The sequence below is a fragment of the Filicampus tigris genome, chromosome 1 (genome assembly GCF_054856515.1).
Source record: "Filicampus tigris isolate MCC_2025a chromosome 1, RoL_Ftig_1.0, whole genome shotgun sequence".
Lineage (NCBI taxonomy): Eukaryota > Metazoa > Chordata > Actinopteri > Syngnathiformes > Syngnathidae > Filicampus > Filicampus tigris.
The window spans coordinates 36,173,740-36,189,499 of NC_141217.1; the positions used below are offsets into that span (position 1 = coordinate 36,173,740).

A 15,760-nucleotide genomic window follows, 5' to 3' on the forward strand; every position below is an offset into this window, starting at 1 on the left:
AAGTTGTTTTTTTTTCATGATATAATGGTTGTAAATTGCTTTTGTAATTTCCGATATGATATTGGTCATTTTGTATGTGAAAAAATATCAGTTATGTCAAACCGAATTAGTAGCACATACTGGTAAAATAGTATTAGAAGCATTGAATGCAACTTTGTTATCGTACTTAAGGGGAAGTCAACCCAAACATATTTTTTTTAAGAATCTATTCTATGCAGGCCCACTAGTTGAAACACGGCATTCTGATGAATATTGTGTTTGTGGAATATGAGTTAAGTAGCAAAATGCACACACTTTTAGCCATCTCAGGGGGCGGCCATTTTGTCACTTCTTTGGACCAATGTGTTAATGACAACAAAAACTGATCGAAACATTTTCCAAAGGTTTGCTCGATAACCGAAATCACCTCACAAACTCCGGCATCAAAAGCAATGGCATTGGAGTGCCAAAAACGGCGCTTTTTGGGAGTCCATGTTTTCTTTTGTGTCATGGTAGTCACTTGATACATTAATGGCATGCAGTGGTTCTCGAACAGGGGGACCCGTGGAGACCCACTGGGGTCTCACTTGGGTCTGCAAAATAGTTTGCAGTAAATTACAGCAAATCATAAGTACATATGTGCCAATAAAGCAAAACATAATAAAATCCAATAAATTACTCCTCCCTGCCTTCACTTTGGGCCAGTTAAAAGCTCTGATTCGATTGTGATGTATCATATATGCCTATAAACATCTGTATTTTATTTATTAAAACAAATGGCTCATTGTGATGGAACTAAAGGCCTGTTTTGTTAAAAAAAAAAAAAAGGCATATTTACAAAAACAAAACAAAATTGTTTTTTAAGAATTTTTTTTATTTTTATTTACGTTTAAGTGTGGCTGCGTGTATCGTTACAACTTCCTATCCTGAGAAAACACATCATTGTTCTTAAGACGAAGAAAAACTTTTTTTCTTGAAAGAATACAACTTTATTGTTATAACATTGCACCTTTTATCTAAAAAAAATTATTCATTTGTTATCACGTTACCATTTTTTCTTACAAGTAGGCAATAAGAAAACTGAAGTATTATGGGTACACATGGTATTTGAATGTTGAATTGTCATTAGTATTATGGGGGGGGGAGGGGTGGCCACATAAAAATATCTCGCTTGTTAGGATTCTCTGGACCCAAAAGGTTTGAGGAGCTCAGGGTAAGACAACCACTCTTTTTTTTTTTTTTTTTATCATCTGAATTTAGGATCTAATTTGAAAGCTAATTATAGTTGTGATGACGATTTAGCTCAACAGAGTTTGCTGGTGGGTGACGTTTCTGGAGTGACATTAGAGCTGAAGTTCCACAAGGGAGCGCTTGCAATCCTCTACATTGGCCGCGGTGTTAGTGACGCCAACGAGACAAAAGACAAAAGTGAAATAATTATACAGCAAAAAGCTGCCAGTGTGCACGCTTTGTTTCGCGCATTGGCCGAAGAACCACAAAGGACAGCATTAAGCCTCACATGGACTGTGTTTGGTTCAGTCGTGTTGGGTTTATAGAAAAGAACGCCAAAGAACAGGAAATAAAATACTTTCAACACTTGGTATGAAAGGAGAACGCGGTCACAAACACTGGACCAATGCTCGCTTTAAGATTAGCAGTTTTGTTTTGTTTTGTTTTGTACCCGTGGTCGAGCAAGATTACAGTCATGCAAAAGAACTTGCTTTGAATAGTAATCCCGAAAGAGGTGGAGCTCAGTTGGAAAGTGACACGGAAGATTAAACAGTTTGGATTGAATACTCTTAAAAATTAATAGCCGGAGTTCTTGCTTCAAAAGACAAATATTCAGAAAGCCATCTCGGATTAAAATGCGTTGTTGACCAGTGTAATGTTTCAATTAAAATGCAATGCAGATAAAAAAAAAAAAAGGTAAATAAAATCATTACAAAATCAATGTTTGAAAACAAGCGGTTATTAAAGATTCAATCCAAATGCATTGAATTTAAAAGTTCAAAACAACTCAACTGTACTTTGGCAGTGAGTCTTTTATGCACCTCTAGAGGTAGCCTGCATACTTCAAGTTTTACTCTGAGAATCACTCAAGTTGCGCAGTATTTACATTTTGTGTGAATGCTGCGAGAAGATCGCGGAACATGGCGTGACTTCACACTAATAATAGAGTGCGCATCATGAATCGTATTATTGTAATCTCCAATCGGAAACTGTAATGGGATCGCCATCGTCCAACGGATTTGAACTCACAAAAACAACGTTTGGCTCCTACACTACGGGAAGGCTTCATATTTCTCAGGCCAAAACCACTTATCAATTCTGAAATATGGGATTTTTTTTTTTTTTTTCCCCTGCAAAAAGATCCAGGAAGAGATCATGAAGAGAAACGAAAATAAAGAGGGGGGGGGGGGGTGGGAATGCCACGCTGTTATATATATTAATCATTATAATCTTCCTTTTATTTTTATCTTTAGGCATCTCACTCTCACATTAAACACATTTCTTTTTTTTTTTTTTTTTTTTGAGGTGAGCGCAATTACTTTGAAGAAAAAAAAAAAAAAGATACATCGTATGGACTTTTAGAGCACAGCGCAGTCATGAAGGAGGGTCATATTTTAGCCTGAGGCCTCTCTCTCTCGACAAGACGCAAATACTGTGTGTGTCCCCCCCCCAGCCTCTGCTCCAGCGGAGCACATCATAGCATTGCCAATCCATATTTCACAGTGTGACGCCAGCGCTGCCCTGCGTGGATAGCGTGCGCCTGGTTTAATATTGGATGTTCGCTTTGATACGCTCACAATGAGGTTTCTCTCCCATGCTATCATCAGCTCCATAAATGTTACCCTACATATTTTATCTTCCGCCACAGAATTAAAAGGGTCGTTTTACCACACACCCAAGGTGAATACAAAAAAAAACTTTTTTAAAGAAGCGTATACTACAGTGCGTACATCTGAGTTTGAATACTGATACTGTACTGGCCTGCCTCCAATTTATTCAAATTTAGTGGAAATCTTTCCCGTAGAAAATAAAGAAAAATCAAATGAATCCGCTCCCAGGTTCAAATGGTCGCCAATTTTCCTTAATCCGTCCCTTTAAAGTCGCACTCAATATTCCGCTGTAGATGGAGTCCTAAATCTGGTGACACTAATTGCACTCATTTGCGGAAAATTGACTTTCAAAGTGCTTGTATACAAAATAGTTGGGTCTCCCGAGTGCCTGCCCACCCGTAAGCGTTCAGCGTAAAATTATTGAAAAGGGAATGCCGGAATGGGATCTTTGCGGAAATACACCGTCTTGTCTTCGCACGAGCCTCTCAAGCTCAAACGAACTGAAAACTCTTTACCACTTTGGAAAAACATCCATCCATCCTCTATTTTCAAGACCGTTTGTCCTCATTAGGGTGGCTTGGGAGCTGGAAGCGATTCCATGCCGAGAGGCGGGGCACACCCGCCACTGGTTGCCAGCCATGTATAGACAAACAACAAGTCACGCTCACGTTCGCCACAACAGGGGTCGTCAACCTTTTCGAAACTTTGAGCTACTTCCTGGTTGCTGATTACCAGTTTGATTCACACTCCCAATACCTTTAGTGATGGGTTATTTTTAATAACTGAAGAGATTCATCTATGTGAAGACACCGATTATGTTATGGATTCCTCACAATGATTATCCACAATGATTTCACAAGGTAGAAAACGGATACACATCAATATTGCACCACTTTATTTCTGTTCTGTTAAAGTTTTCCAATGATCACTTTTAAAAACATTTCTTGGAAATCACAATGAACCGTCACTTATTGTATGAGGTATTTTTAGAACCGGCCCGCGGGTTACTCATGTGGTCCTTGGAGGTTACCTGATGCCCGCGAGTATCTGTTTTAGAGTATCTAATGAACCTAACATGCGTGTCTCTAAAATACAGGGAGAGGCGGATTAGTCGGAGAAAACCCACACAGATAAGATTTGAGTCCGGGACCCCTTGACTGTGAAGGAGTCACATAAACAACCACAATGACACCATTTTTTTTTTTTTTTTGCAAACTTTATTTGAAAGAAACACACAATTGTTTGCATTCAAACTGGGAAGTGCCGCCATCTTGGGCATTTTACGGCTTTACAAACAGAGCGCACAGCGATTCAGTAAATAGGTACGTTCGCCAGTGAATTAATGAGGATAGGGTTCCACGGGGGAAATAAAAAAAAAAATGCAAAGAGTCCTACTGTCCTAACAGTAATTTGTTTATGAAATTAGGACAGTGAATCACAGCCTGAGTGCAGTGCCGCTGGATTGAACTTTTTTGTACAATTTTCCTATATTCATGTTCAAACTGTTCATAATGTTACGGCGACCTGCAATAGTAGTATTTTCACAAACACTTAGACCTACTACGCTACTGTATTTTAATGTCATTATGATGGTAATTGGAGCGCTCAGTATTCTTTTAGGCGGTACTTGGTGTAAAATGATAGCAAAACACTGAAATAGGACAATCCCAGATTTTTTTTGATCAGCAATACCAGGAAGGCTCCCACATGGCCTTTCACTATTGCCGGACCAATCAACACCCTTGGAGAAGAGCAAAGCAATGGCACGGCGTGTGGATATCGGGGGTCAGTAAAGGTTTTGTTTTTGTTTTTTTACACCTTGCAGCATGAAAACAGAAAACAATCCCACTGAAAGTTTTTTTTTTTCCTTGATATAATGGTTGTAAATTGTTTTTGTCATTTCCGATACGATATTGGTCATTTTTATGTGAAAAAATATCAGTTATGTCAAACCGAATTAGTAGCAAGTGCTGGTAAAATAGTATTAGAAGCATTGAATGCAACTTTGTTATTGTACTGAAAGGGGAAATAAACTCAAATATATTTTTTTCAAGAATATGTTCCCAGCAGGCCCACTGGTTGAAACACGGCATTCTGATCAATATTGTGTTTGTGGAATAAGAGTTTACCCACCCCTTTTTGTCCATCTCAGGGGGCGGCCATTTTGTCACTTCCGTCGACTGAAAATGACATCGCAACTGCTCAGGGCGCAGGTCACGACCAATCACGGCTCAGCTTCAGAAAACAGGTCAGCCGTGATTGGTCCTTACCTGAGCAGTTGTGATGTCATTTTCAGTCGACAGAAGCGACAAAATGGCCGCCCCCAGGGATGGCTGAAAACAAGCGGATTAACTCTCATTCCACAAACGCAAGATTTATCAGAATGGCTTTATTCAATTAGTGATCTTGCATAGAACATATTCTTAAAAAAAATATATGTTTGGGTTGACTTTCACTTCAAGTAGATTTTTCAGGTAACTGTACTTGATATTTTTTCTTTGACAACCTTACTGTACTTTCTACTCCTTACTTTGTTTAACAAGTAAAAGGGACATAAATAGAGAGGTAAAGTTTGAAAAACAAAAGTATAAAAGGGGAAACTTTCCTTTTCAGTCTGGTCTTTTTTTTTTTCTTTCTTTTTTTACTTTCCCTTAATTATAGGAGTCGAATCAGTACTTCTTCTTTCATCGTAGTCTTTGTTTCACACTTACATTTGACATTTGTGAGCACTTTTGCCACCTTGAGCGGACGCCACCAACAAATATCGCTGCAGTTGCAATTAAAGCTTACAGCCGGTGACCATTTTCTGCATGCGGCAAGACGAGTCTGTAGTTTTTAATTAAATTAATGATGGGTATGGCAATGAATAAAATATTAGCAGCGTAAGCATAATTTCCCCCTCCAACTTAACATTCTAGCGCGGCCGTCAAGCTCTTCAACAACAGTCGCAACGTCTGCGGCCGACACGTTCCCACATCCGCGAAGATTAGCCAACGACTCGTGACGTGGCAACAGCGGTAGCCTCGGAAACGAGGTCGTTGCAGCGTGGAACAGGCTTGAAGATCACACCATAACTCCGTTTGGTGCGACGCATGCACGTGTCGCTTGTGAAGGACACGACCGATTCCTTTAGCCTCCCTTTCCATCGTGGTCGTTTCTTGACTGGAGCAGAGCGATGAAGCCTCTGGCGCCATTTTTATCCTCCACGTCATTACTGGGAAAAAGTTGCTATTAGCTGTGCTTACATGCACGGCGATACTCCAGCGGTGGATGGAACCCCAATAAAATCTTTCCATGTCGGTATGGATTTGTGATTTTGAATGGGAATAACATCATACACACACTGCGGTGGTCCCTCTTTGCCTCAGGTTGTAAAGGTGCGGTTGCCGCGGCTCATTCCCTTGTGCTTCCATGAAGAGGTCCCCAACCACTGCGTAGCGGGCTGCAAATGGGCCACTAAACAAATGACCAGACATTAGGTTTGCCTTTCCTTTCATTTGATGATTGGCAACCAGCGTCCTGGTTGAACTAGGTCCCAGTAGGTTGTCAATATTAAAATCAGAGGTGGGCATTTTACTAAAGTTTTCCGGCGCGTCATTTGTCATCCGTCAGCAGCCTGGGTAGCCGTCGGTCATCCACCAATCGGTCTATTTATCGAGCCGGACCAAACTGTAATCGTCCGTCTGTTATCTTAACCGAGCTTCCGTCAGTAAACATCATTTCACACAGCCTATACTTATTTACCAATCTATCGAACTGTTACGCGGGAGCCTGCTAACGCTTCAACTCTTAAAAGTTTTGCCTACCTTAAAGACCAAGTGTGAAGTAAACTTGACCAACCATCTTTTGAGTAATACCAACGGCTAAAACTATTTTAAGCATACTTTCGTTTTCCCAATTCCCAACGAGACCCATAGCAACGTGCTTAGCAACAAAAAAAAGCAAACGTTCTGCAATCTCCAGTCATCTTCGGCAGGTGACGTCACTTGAAGAGACTCCCAGAAGTACTGCGTTGTTGATTGTCCCCGTTTACTGCTCTTCGCCCTTGTTCTCACCTTTTTCCGGCGAAAAAGGCCTCAGCGCCGTGTGGCGATGCACCGTTCGCATTCAGGCCGACGGTTGATTCAGTGGCCAAAAGATAAAAATAGGCCACATAAATGGACCGGTTTTGTTCTCGCAAAGCAAACGGATATCACGCCGGTGTTCCAGTTCAACTGGCTTCCACATTAACTGGCTCCCGATTCCAGCTGCGGCCGTTCGGGCATCGCCAGTCCAGTCATTTTTGTTGTTCCCGTCTGCAGATTTCTTACAAGCAACATCGAAACTGTTCAATTGCATAGCTGTTCAATTCTGCAATAAACACTTGAAACCAAACGTCTCGTTTACGACTCCAAACTGGCTGTAAAAAATTGGAAACATAGTCAAAAATATAAAAGGCAGAGAGCAGTATTTGAACCTGTGACACAGAAGGGGAAAGCAGCAGCACACAATCAGAGCAAACGCTCTACCCGCTACACCATGAGCTGACATGACCGCTAATGAATGAACATGCCACGTCCTCTTGGAAAACTGCCAATCAAATCTCAATTCACTTGCATTTTATGATTGATTAAATATACAGTACCTTCGTTGTGCCTAATAGTACTACCTCAATGTGCCAGAAATAACGCTAATTTGACAGTGTGGGATATCGACCCACTATGGCGTGTGCGCTCAGTGCTAGCAGAATAAATGGATCAAGTGAGTTATCTTATCATGTATAATTTACAGCACGGCACAACGCTGAATTTCAAACAATAACGCTTGGCTTAATAACCGTAGCCTATAACTCACCATTCCTCCAAATCGGAGTCTCGTCTCCACTCCATGTCCGGTCGTTCGAGCACAGCACTTTGCCCGCCTGAGCATCTGGCTCGTACATGTACGCATCATGACAACAAACCTCCTCTTCCTCCAACTCGTCAAACACCGGCATCGCCTCGAATACGTTTGAAATATCGCTTTCCGAGTCGATTTCCGACCGGCTTTGAACACTTTCCACGTTTGCGCGCTGCCGTCGTCTTCTTGACGTGACGTTTCACTTCCGCGTTGTCGCCCGCCAGGATCAAACGTCGGAAAAACGACTACTTTGTCGAATATACGGAAGAAATCTTTTTTTTTTTTTGTATGATGTTTAATTACTTTACGTAGACTTCATTTGACATGGACTCACTCTAGTGGACTTGCCATCAACCGCCTGGCGACGGTGACGCGGATCTGCAAGGAGTTGAGATCCTTTGTCATCGAATCGGATGGGCGCGACTATAGGGGAAATCGGAGGCATCTGCTACCTGTCCAGGAAGCACCACCACAGCCGACACCTGAGACGTAATGCCACCAGCTCCGAGTACTAACTTCCATTGCGATGCCCTGGGGTTGATTTTGTCGTATTGTATGATTATTTGGGTCCAACAGACGACAAGTCTGTCAAGCGTTCAACAAGTTGCTTATTTTCCACACTTCCCCTCCTTCACACATTCCGGCCTTCAAAATAAAAGCATAACAGCAAACCACTACACAGCAGTTTTGCTACGGCGTATTTCCGGAAGTAGGAAAGTGCATGATGTGCCATACTTGAGTGCTGCGCGCAGCTTGAATATACTCCCGGACACAAGTTGTTTTGAAAGAAGCCTAAAAAGAAGCCTTTCGCAGAGTAGGCTGAGATGAAATTTGGCCGCCTCGCGAGCACGTCACACGCATGAGGGCCGATTAGTGGGCCGGACTAAAATTCACTTCCGGCCATTTTTAAAAATGTGTCACTCCCACCCCTCTGCCCCAAAAATGGGCATCCAGCCGGGCCGGAGGACCTGACCGGTCCGTCGCTGGCCCAGCTCTGATCATGACAAAGGTGCAGCAGGCTTGGAGAATTGGGAGCAAGCTAAATCCCTCTAGATGCGAACCCGTTGTCTCCGACAGGAGATGACACGTTTTTCAAATCACTGTAACTCAGGGATCGTTTAAACTAGCAACGATTCTAAAAGCAGAGAAGTGGAGCTTCCTGTTGATACCAGCCGATTTTTTTTTTTATCTGCGGGTGCGGCATAGTGGAAAGTGACGAAGATGACACATTTTTCATATCACCGCAACTCATGAAGTGTTTGTGCTAGCAATGTAATTCCAACGGATCCAGAAAGCAGAAGCAGAGAAGCTGAGCTTTGCATCGATACCATGCATCGATACCAGGGGGCCACCCGCGAAAATAGACGACTACATAGACGGGAAAAAAACTGAGCTTCCGACTATGCTTAGTTCGACTATTTTTTAAGTTTGCCGTCAATCGTTTATCGCCTAAAAAAAATGGGCGTCCGTCATAGGCGGGCCGGTCCGTCACATAGGCGATATGCCCAGCTCTGCTAACAGTAGGAAATGCCATTGGCGGGCTAATTAATAGCATCTATGTTGCTGTGTCAAGGTTATTGTTAATAGATATGAATGAAATAACTAAAATATAATCGAAAAAAAATTGTTAACGAAATAAAATAATCTAAGTGCTTTTGAAAAAAAAAAAGATAACTAATTTAAATTTCATATTACGTTTTTAAAACTGACTAAAACTAACTATGATTATCATGAACATGTGTTATTCTTTTTTGTCAATGAATATCATGAATGAGCTTTCAGGGTTCATTACATGCATTTATTTCAGGATTACCGTACTACTTTACAGTGGTTGTGAAAGTCTTCTTTGTTTGTGTATGCATGACTGTATTATACTTTTCCCAGTGGCTAAATCGCACACAACAGAAGAAGCCGCAATAAATGAATCATGCTGCACAGACTGTATATATAATTCTTTACATTCTATTGAATTAATTTATTATAACATGTTTTGATAACTTACAATTTTCTAGTATTGTTTTCCTGATTAAAAAAAAACAACACATTAAAAAAAATGTGTCATGTTTTTTCGGGGGGAGGTTCATGGGAAAGAGGAATGATATTTCTATTTATTTCAATGGGGGACGATGCTTTGAGATACGAGTGTTTTGAGTTGCGAGCATGGTCCCAAAAGGAATGAAACTACAGTATCTCAAGGTACCACTTGCATTATCCAGATTAAAAGTATTAAAAATGTTGCTTTAATTGTTGCCTTCATTTTCCCCGGTTTTCCTCTGTTTGCGCTGAACAATTGGTTACCCTCCACTTTAAACAATATAAGCTCATTTTGAAATGATCTCTTTTATTAACTTGCAGCATCCCTCACATGCCTTGTTCCACTGTATGTCGGTGTGTTTGTTATTTATTTGTTCCGTTTGCCAATTTACTTTCTGGATGGCCTAAGTGAATGTTACCTTCTGACATTTGAATCCGCTGCAATGCCTCAGTCAGCCGTGCTCACTTCACATTTTTTTTTTGCTTCATCGGCACTCGCATTTGTGGGTATGCCTGAGATGAGTACGCAAACCGTCCACTGGCGTCAATGGCTACTACCCGTTGCACCCGTTTCCCATCTATTCTGGTTAGTCTTGCAATTTGTGTTTCTTTGTTGTCTTCCTTGCAGCTAATCGATAACCCTCCAATGTGCAGCACTTGTGTGATTTCCACCTTGCCTTGCAGATTTGTATAGATTTGGTTAGTTATACAGCGGGGTCCTTATAGCCTGGCCACGGGAAAAATGCCTATTTTCAAGGCCGGGAGCGCATAGCTGCGTTTGTACCGCTAGAGATGGGAGCGTTGTTGCGTTGAAAGATACGAATGACATTTCAACTGGGAAAGTTGGTAGGATACATGATTAAATCGAGTCACGAGCTTGAATTAAACCCCTAAGTCAAAGGTACCAGCGTATTTTTGTTTTCCTGTTGTAAATTTTCTTCCAGCACCTGGCTTAATTGCGCCCTCTTGAGGTTGCTATCAATTGTGAAGTTAATTTCGCAAGCAGGAAAAGTGGGGGTGTTGCAACACCCCCCCCCCCCGCAGTTGCTACATCCTTGTTCACAACATAACCTTGATGCCGCAAATGTCAGAGCAACTCAATTCAAATGATTTGCCAAACCAAATGACCTAGACAGAAATAAATGTTTAGGCAGTATTACCGTCCATCCATCAATCCATTTTCAGCACCGTTTATCCTTTTAGGGTCGCAGGTGCGCTGAAGCCCAGCTGACTTTGCGGGCAAGAGGCAGTGTACACCCAAGACCAGTTTGCCGGTCACTCATGAGGTACGTACATATAGACAATATACCATTCACACTCACATATTCAATGAAGCTAACATATTTGCGAACATATTTGCTTTTGGAATGTGAGAGGAAGCTGGCGAACCCGTCGAAGATCCATGCAAGCATGTCTTCCAACAATAATTAAAAAAAATAAATAACACAGGCCAAGCATTGACTAAAATGTTTGGGGATCAACCAGAGCAGGCAAGACTCCCTTATTAATCCCACCACCGGGATGTGTTTTTACCAGGAACAAGGATGCAAATGGAGTAAAATTCGGCCGCAGGAGCTGAAGGGGGGAGGAGGAGCAGGGGAGTGTATTAGTTGCGTTGGGGGAGGAGGAGAAAGAAAATGGAGAATTGTTGTCTCGAGCAATGTTTCCCAACCATTATTCTGAGGCCATGGCATGTGTGCATGAGAAAAATCTCAACAACATTTAATTGTCCGCGCTGTCACTATATGGCATTGAGAGATGATCAAATATATGTTACTAGTAGTAAACAAAAAGACTTTTGGACCAATTAAGTGAAATTATATTATTTTGGTCTAGAGATAAGGCTCTAATTTTACGCCCAGTTCAAGTCTGGCATGAGGTGCAGTGTAAATCTGAGAGGGGCAGGCTAGACTAAGTTTTGGTATTTTCACAGGCTTGCGCAAGCCGGTGCCGCATGGCATTTTTGGCGTGCCGATACCGTTTGACATGGCAGAGGAATAAACTGATTTGTTTGAGTCCTGCAGAATGTCGAGGCGCACAAAGTATGTTTATGAGGAACTACAAGTAGAACTCCACGAGTGGAGGATATAAAGTTGGCTAAGGTTATCACATGTCTGTGAAGAGGGCGCTTGCACACCGCCTCAACCCAGATCGCAAGCGTTCGTGTCCAGCCAACCTACCGCCCTTGCCGCCAATAGCTGTGCCACGGCCAGTGGGCCAATTTAAAAAAAAAAATAAAGCTAATAAAAATAATGCATTAAATGAATTGATCCTGCAATGATTGAGTGTGGTCGATGCACACTGTTGTCATATTTATGAATGAAATATGATGACATTCACCACATCCATCTGCGGAGCTCAAAATGTCTGCCTGTGCCCCGATCACATCCACCCAAATCACATTAGGCTATCGGTGTCAATAGTTAGACATGGTTCGAGCAGGCATAAAATGTAGTCTACTTTCAGAAACCAAATTTTATATATACATATACATATACATACATATACACATATATACATATACACATATATATACATACATTATACATATATTTACACATATACATATACATACACATATATGTATCTTTTATTTTTTTTATTTATTTCAGTGGGAATCAATTATATGCCGATTTTCACCATCCACATGCTGGATGTTCCCCCCCCGTAAATAGTGGGGGTCTACTGTGCAACTCAATTATTCATAAGAAAATAATCATATTTATGGTAATATTATATTTATTCTAATAACTTATAATATTAGAATACCCCACTTCAATTAATTTCAGGACGGTGTCTTTGAAGGTGCATTAACAACATGTTCGATGTGACTTGGGGAAGATGTTTTGAAGCACTTACGGCAAATAGTCTGGGCTTAGTCGACTCTGCGATTTTCATCTCTAGTCTCAACCGGGAAGCTGAAATGCTCCCATACTGCTGACCTAAATGAGCTTGGAGGGTTTACAATTTCAGGGTTATTAGTTGAACTCGCCATGTTTCTTCCTCTTCCCCGTTTTGCTCTGCTCACTTAGTTGAACAGAACTAGCATTAGCGGTAGCCACAATTTTGCTCACTCCGGACAAAGTAATCACATCACATGACACACAGTTGGAGAAGGCTTGCTAATAATATTAGTAATTATATTTCGTTGTGTAGAACCATGAGCTCATATGACCTCATCTGTTACCGGCGCAAATTTTGGAGGCATTTGTGTGTGTGTGTGTGTGTGTTGGGGTTGATGGTGGAGGGCGGTCGGGTCGCAGTAGTCCTCTGTCATCCGCTTAAAAACTCACCTATTGGCTGTTTATGTGCTCAGACCATAGCTATGCCTAATACAAAAATATTGCTTTGGCGTCATTTTGTGGCATCTTGAGGCCAAAGACGGATACTGAAATGAATGGAGAGTCATTTGGTCAGGTCACACTCCGGAAAAAAAAAATTTGTGCATCATTTACTCAATTTTATTTCGTCAAGTGGTTGCACAAAATGAAATCATCTGAATTCAGATGTATTTTTATAAGCAGAATACATCTACTGTAAAAATGTATCTGGATACAGATGGTTTTATTTTGTGCAACCACTTAACGAAATAAAATTGATTAAATTCAACCATTTTTTTTCATTGCAGCCTTCACTAAAGAGAAATGTGCTTTGCTGCCATCTTGTGGCACATATTGGCAATTACAGACCTTTTTAGGTCGTCGTCATTTACCTGTAGATTTCTCTGCTGTATATACAGTAGTACACTGTAGTACAATGTAGTACACTGAAAACAATGATTGAATTTACTCAATTTTATTTTGTCAAGTGGTTGCACAAAAATAAAACCATCTTTATCCAAATAGATTTTTAAAGTAGTATCTGGATTCTGATGATTTTATTTCGTGCACCCACTTGACAATATAAAATTGAGTAAATGATGCACAACATTTTTTGCAGTGTATTGTGTACTTAAATAATGACGGGCACGAGGCTAATTATATTTTCTGCCACCCATAGTTAGAAAGCATTTATTTGTTCTGCCTGTCACTACATGTCGCTGCATAGATAACCAACCCCCCCATTTTTGTTTTGTAAATAAATACATTTCAGACCAATTAGGAATGAAATACATCTGAAGATCTTTTTCGACACGCTGGCTGAGAATCATTGGCGTCGATTAACTACCCTCCCATTTAGGCAAAGAGTAGACAAAGACCAGAACCGCAACTCCACTGAGCATCACTGGAGTTATACAACACTCATATCCACAACATACTGTATCTCACCGTCAAGATTTTGGATGTTAATGTAAACAATGAAAATGATAAATACCACATTCCTTCAAATGTGCTCTGTCAATATTTTTGCACAGTGATACATTTTATTCCCGACCTTCAGTCACATTGCACTAGAATTCTGACCTTATCTACCGATCCATCGCACGTTTCTTCAGTTGAATTTGCGAGTGAAGTACTGAAGAAGTACTGTATGTCTTTGTTTAACAACGCGTGTATTTGTTGTGCTTGTAGTTTGCAGCGGTGTACAATTGTACTGCATCGCAATGACAGCTCTGCCATACATTTCGGTTAGCTCAATGAGTTACGTGAACAATATAATCTTGCCAAAGGCAGACTATTTGACGCATTTTTTCCCATTTCTTATTTGATTATGTTTCGCAAGTGGTCCTAATGTTGTGGCTCCTACAAGCAAGCTACACCGTAAAAGGAAATGCTACGCGCGCAACAACAACAATAATTGGACCACTTGTCGTCATTGTACCACACTGAAGAGTTCAAAGGCAGAATGTTGGAATGTTTCGGAAATTCGGACTCACCATTGAAGTTCCAGAGGGGCAGAAGCCCTCCAACTCCATCACTGATGTTACTCATGTCGCATGTCCAGCGGTTAGTTCCACACTGTTCTTCGTCCTTGTTCTCACTAAGCTTGTTTTCCCCCCTCCTTCTTTCTCCGAGTCAAATGAATGAGCCAGCCTGTTTGCTTCGACACCACCTTAATTGCCTGCGTCGGTCTTAATCTTCGAGGACAATTGACCCGATTGAGCGCGCGCACCTGTCATGATTCATCTTCGTGTGCGTGGCATCTACGGCAGCAATCGATGAAATAACCGAGAGCGCCGAACTGCTGGCATATTCACAGGTAAATTCTATATATTTGAAAATATTGACGCTAAGCATGTGTGGTGGGGTTCCTCACTGAGTGGCTGAGCAGGAGCGGAGCGCCGCGCCGCGCGCGCGAGGAGAGAGAAAGGCGTGTGACGTCACGTGCCACGTTCACCTTTTGGATTGTTTAATATAACAGTGGTTTTCGAACTTTTACATTAAGTGCATGCCGCTAAAAAAATAAAAACTTACTTGTAAAAAAAATGCTTCCTCGTCATTTGACCTGGGGAAATTGCTTTTTAGCCTATCGATCGCTGTAGTTTTATGTCAGTCGAAAAAGAAGATGTTTTATGAGGTAAATTGCTTCCAAGGAAGACGGAAGGCCGGCCGTAATTTACATTTCAACAAGTTGATTCCAAAATCAATGTTGTGGAAATCAATTAGCATGATCACTGAGGGACTGGCTAATTTATTGACTTTCCTGTAGCTTGAATTAATGGCACCGCAGTTTTGAAAGTGAAATGTATGTTAGTTAGTGGACTTGCCACGAATTTGAGAATTTATCCTCGTTTAGAGTCAGCATTTGTCGGATGTTTCTGAAAGCTGATCCTGAGCGAATATGCGCCTGTGCCTCTGCACACGTCAAAACGCTCACACAAGCTGGCAAAAATAAGTGAAAAACAAATGTCTTTGAAGAGCTTCTTCGGGAATGGGGGGGGGGGGGGGGGGGTCACACTCCGGTCCTCGGGGGCTACTTTCCTAAATGTTTTCCATCTCTCCCTGCTGCAAAGGACCTGGTTCAAGTGATCAGCTTGAGGCTGTCAGATGATGACATATAAGTTTGGGGGCCACCTAGTGGCTGCGAGGCAGAAAGCAGCTGCTTCTTGCCTGGGCCTGCCCTGACTTTACAGCCGCTGTCACTTCAAA

General features: G+C 41.5%; 1 protein-coding gene across 2 annotated transcripts in view; it reads right to left on the bottom strand.

Moving 5' to 3' along the window:
* Positions 1-15,035, bottom strand: part of LOC147153886 (muscarinic acetylcholine receptor M4-like) — a 34,595-nt gene extending 19,560 nt beyond the window's left edge. Inside the window, exon 1 of one of the 2 annotated variants that reach the window (XM_086037308.1) lies at positions 14,548-15,035. In XM_086037308.1, coding sequence (XP_085893434.1) covers positions 14,548-14,602 — 55 coding nt within the window. In that variant the 5' untranslated portion in view covers positions 14,603-15,035. Of the gene's footprint in view, positions 1-7,652; positions 8,325-14,547 lie in introns of those variants that run through there. The other variant, XM_086037298.1, reaches the window with a different exon arrangement.
* Between the last annotated feature and the right edge of the window lie 725 nt (positions 15,036-15,760).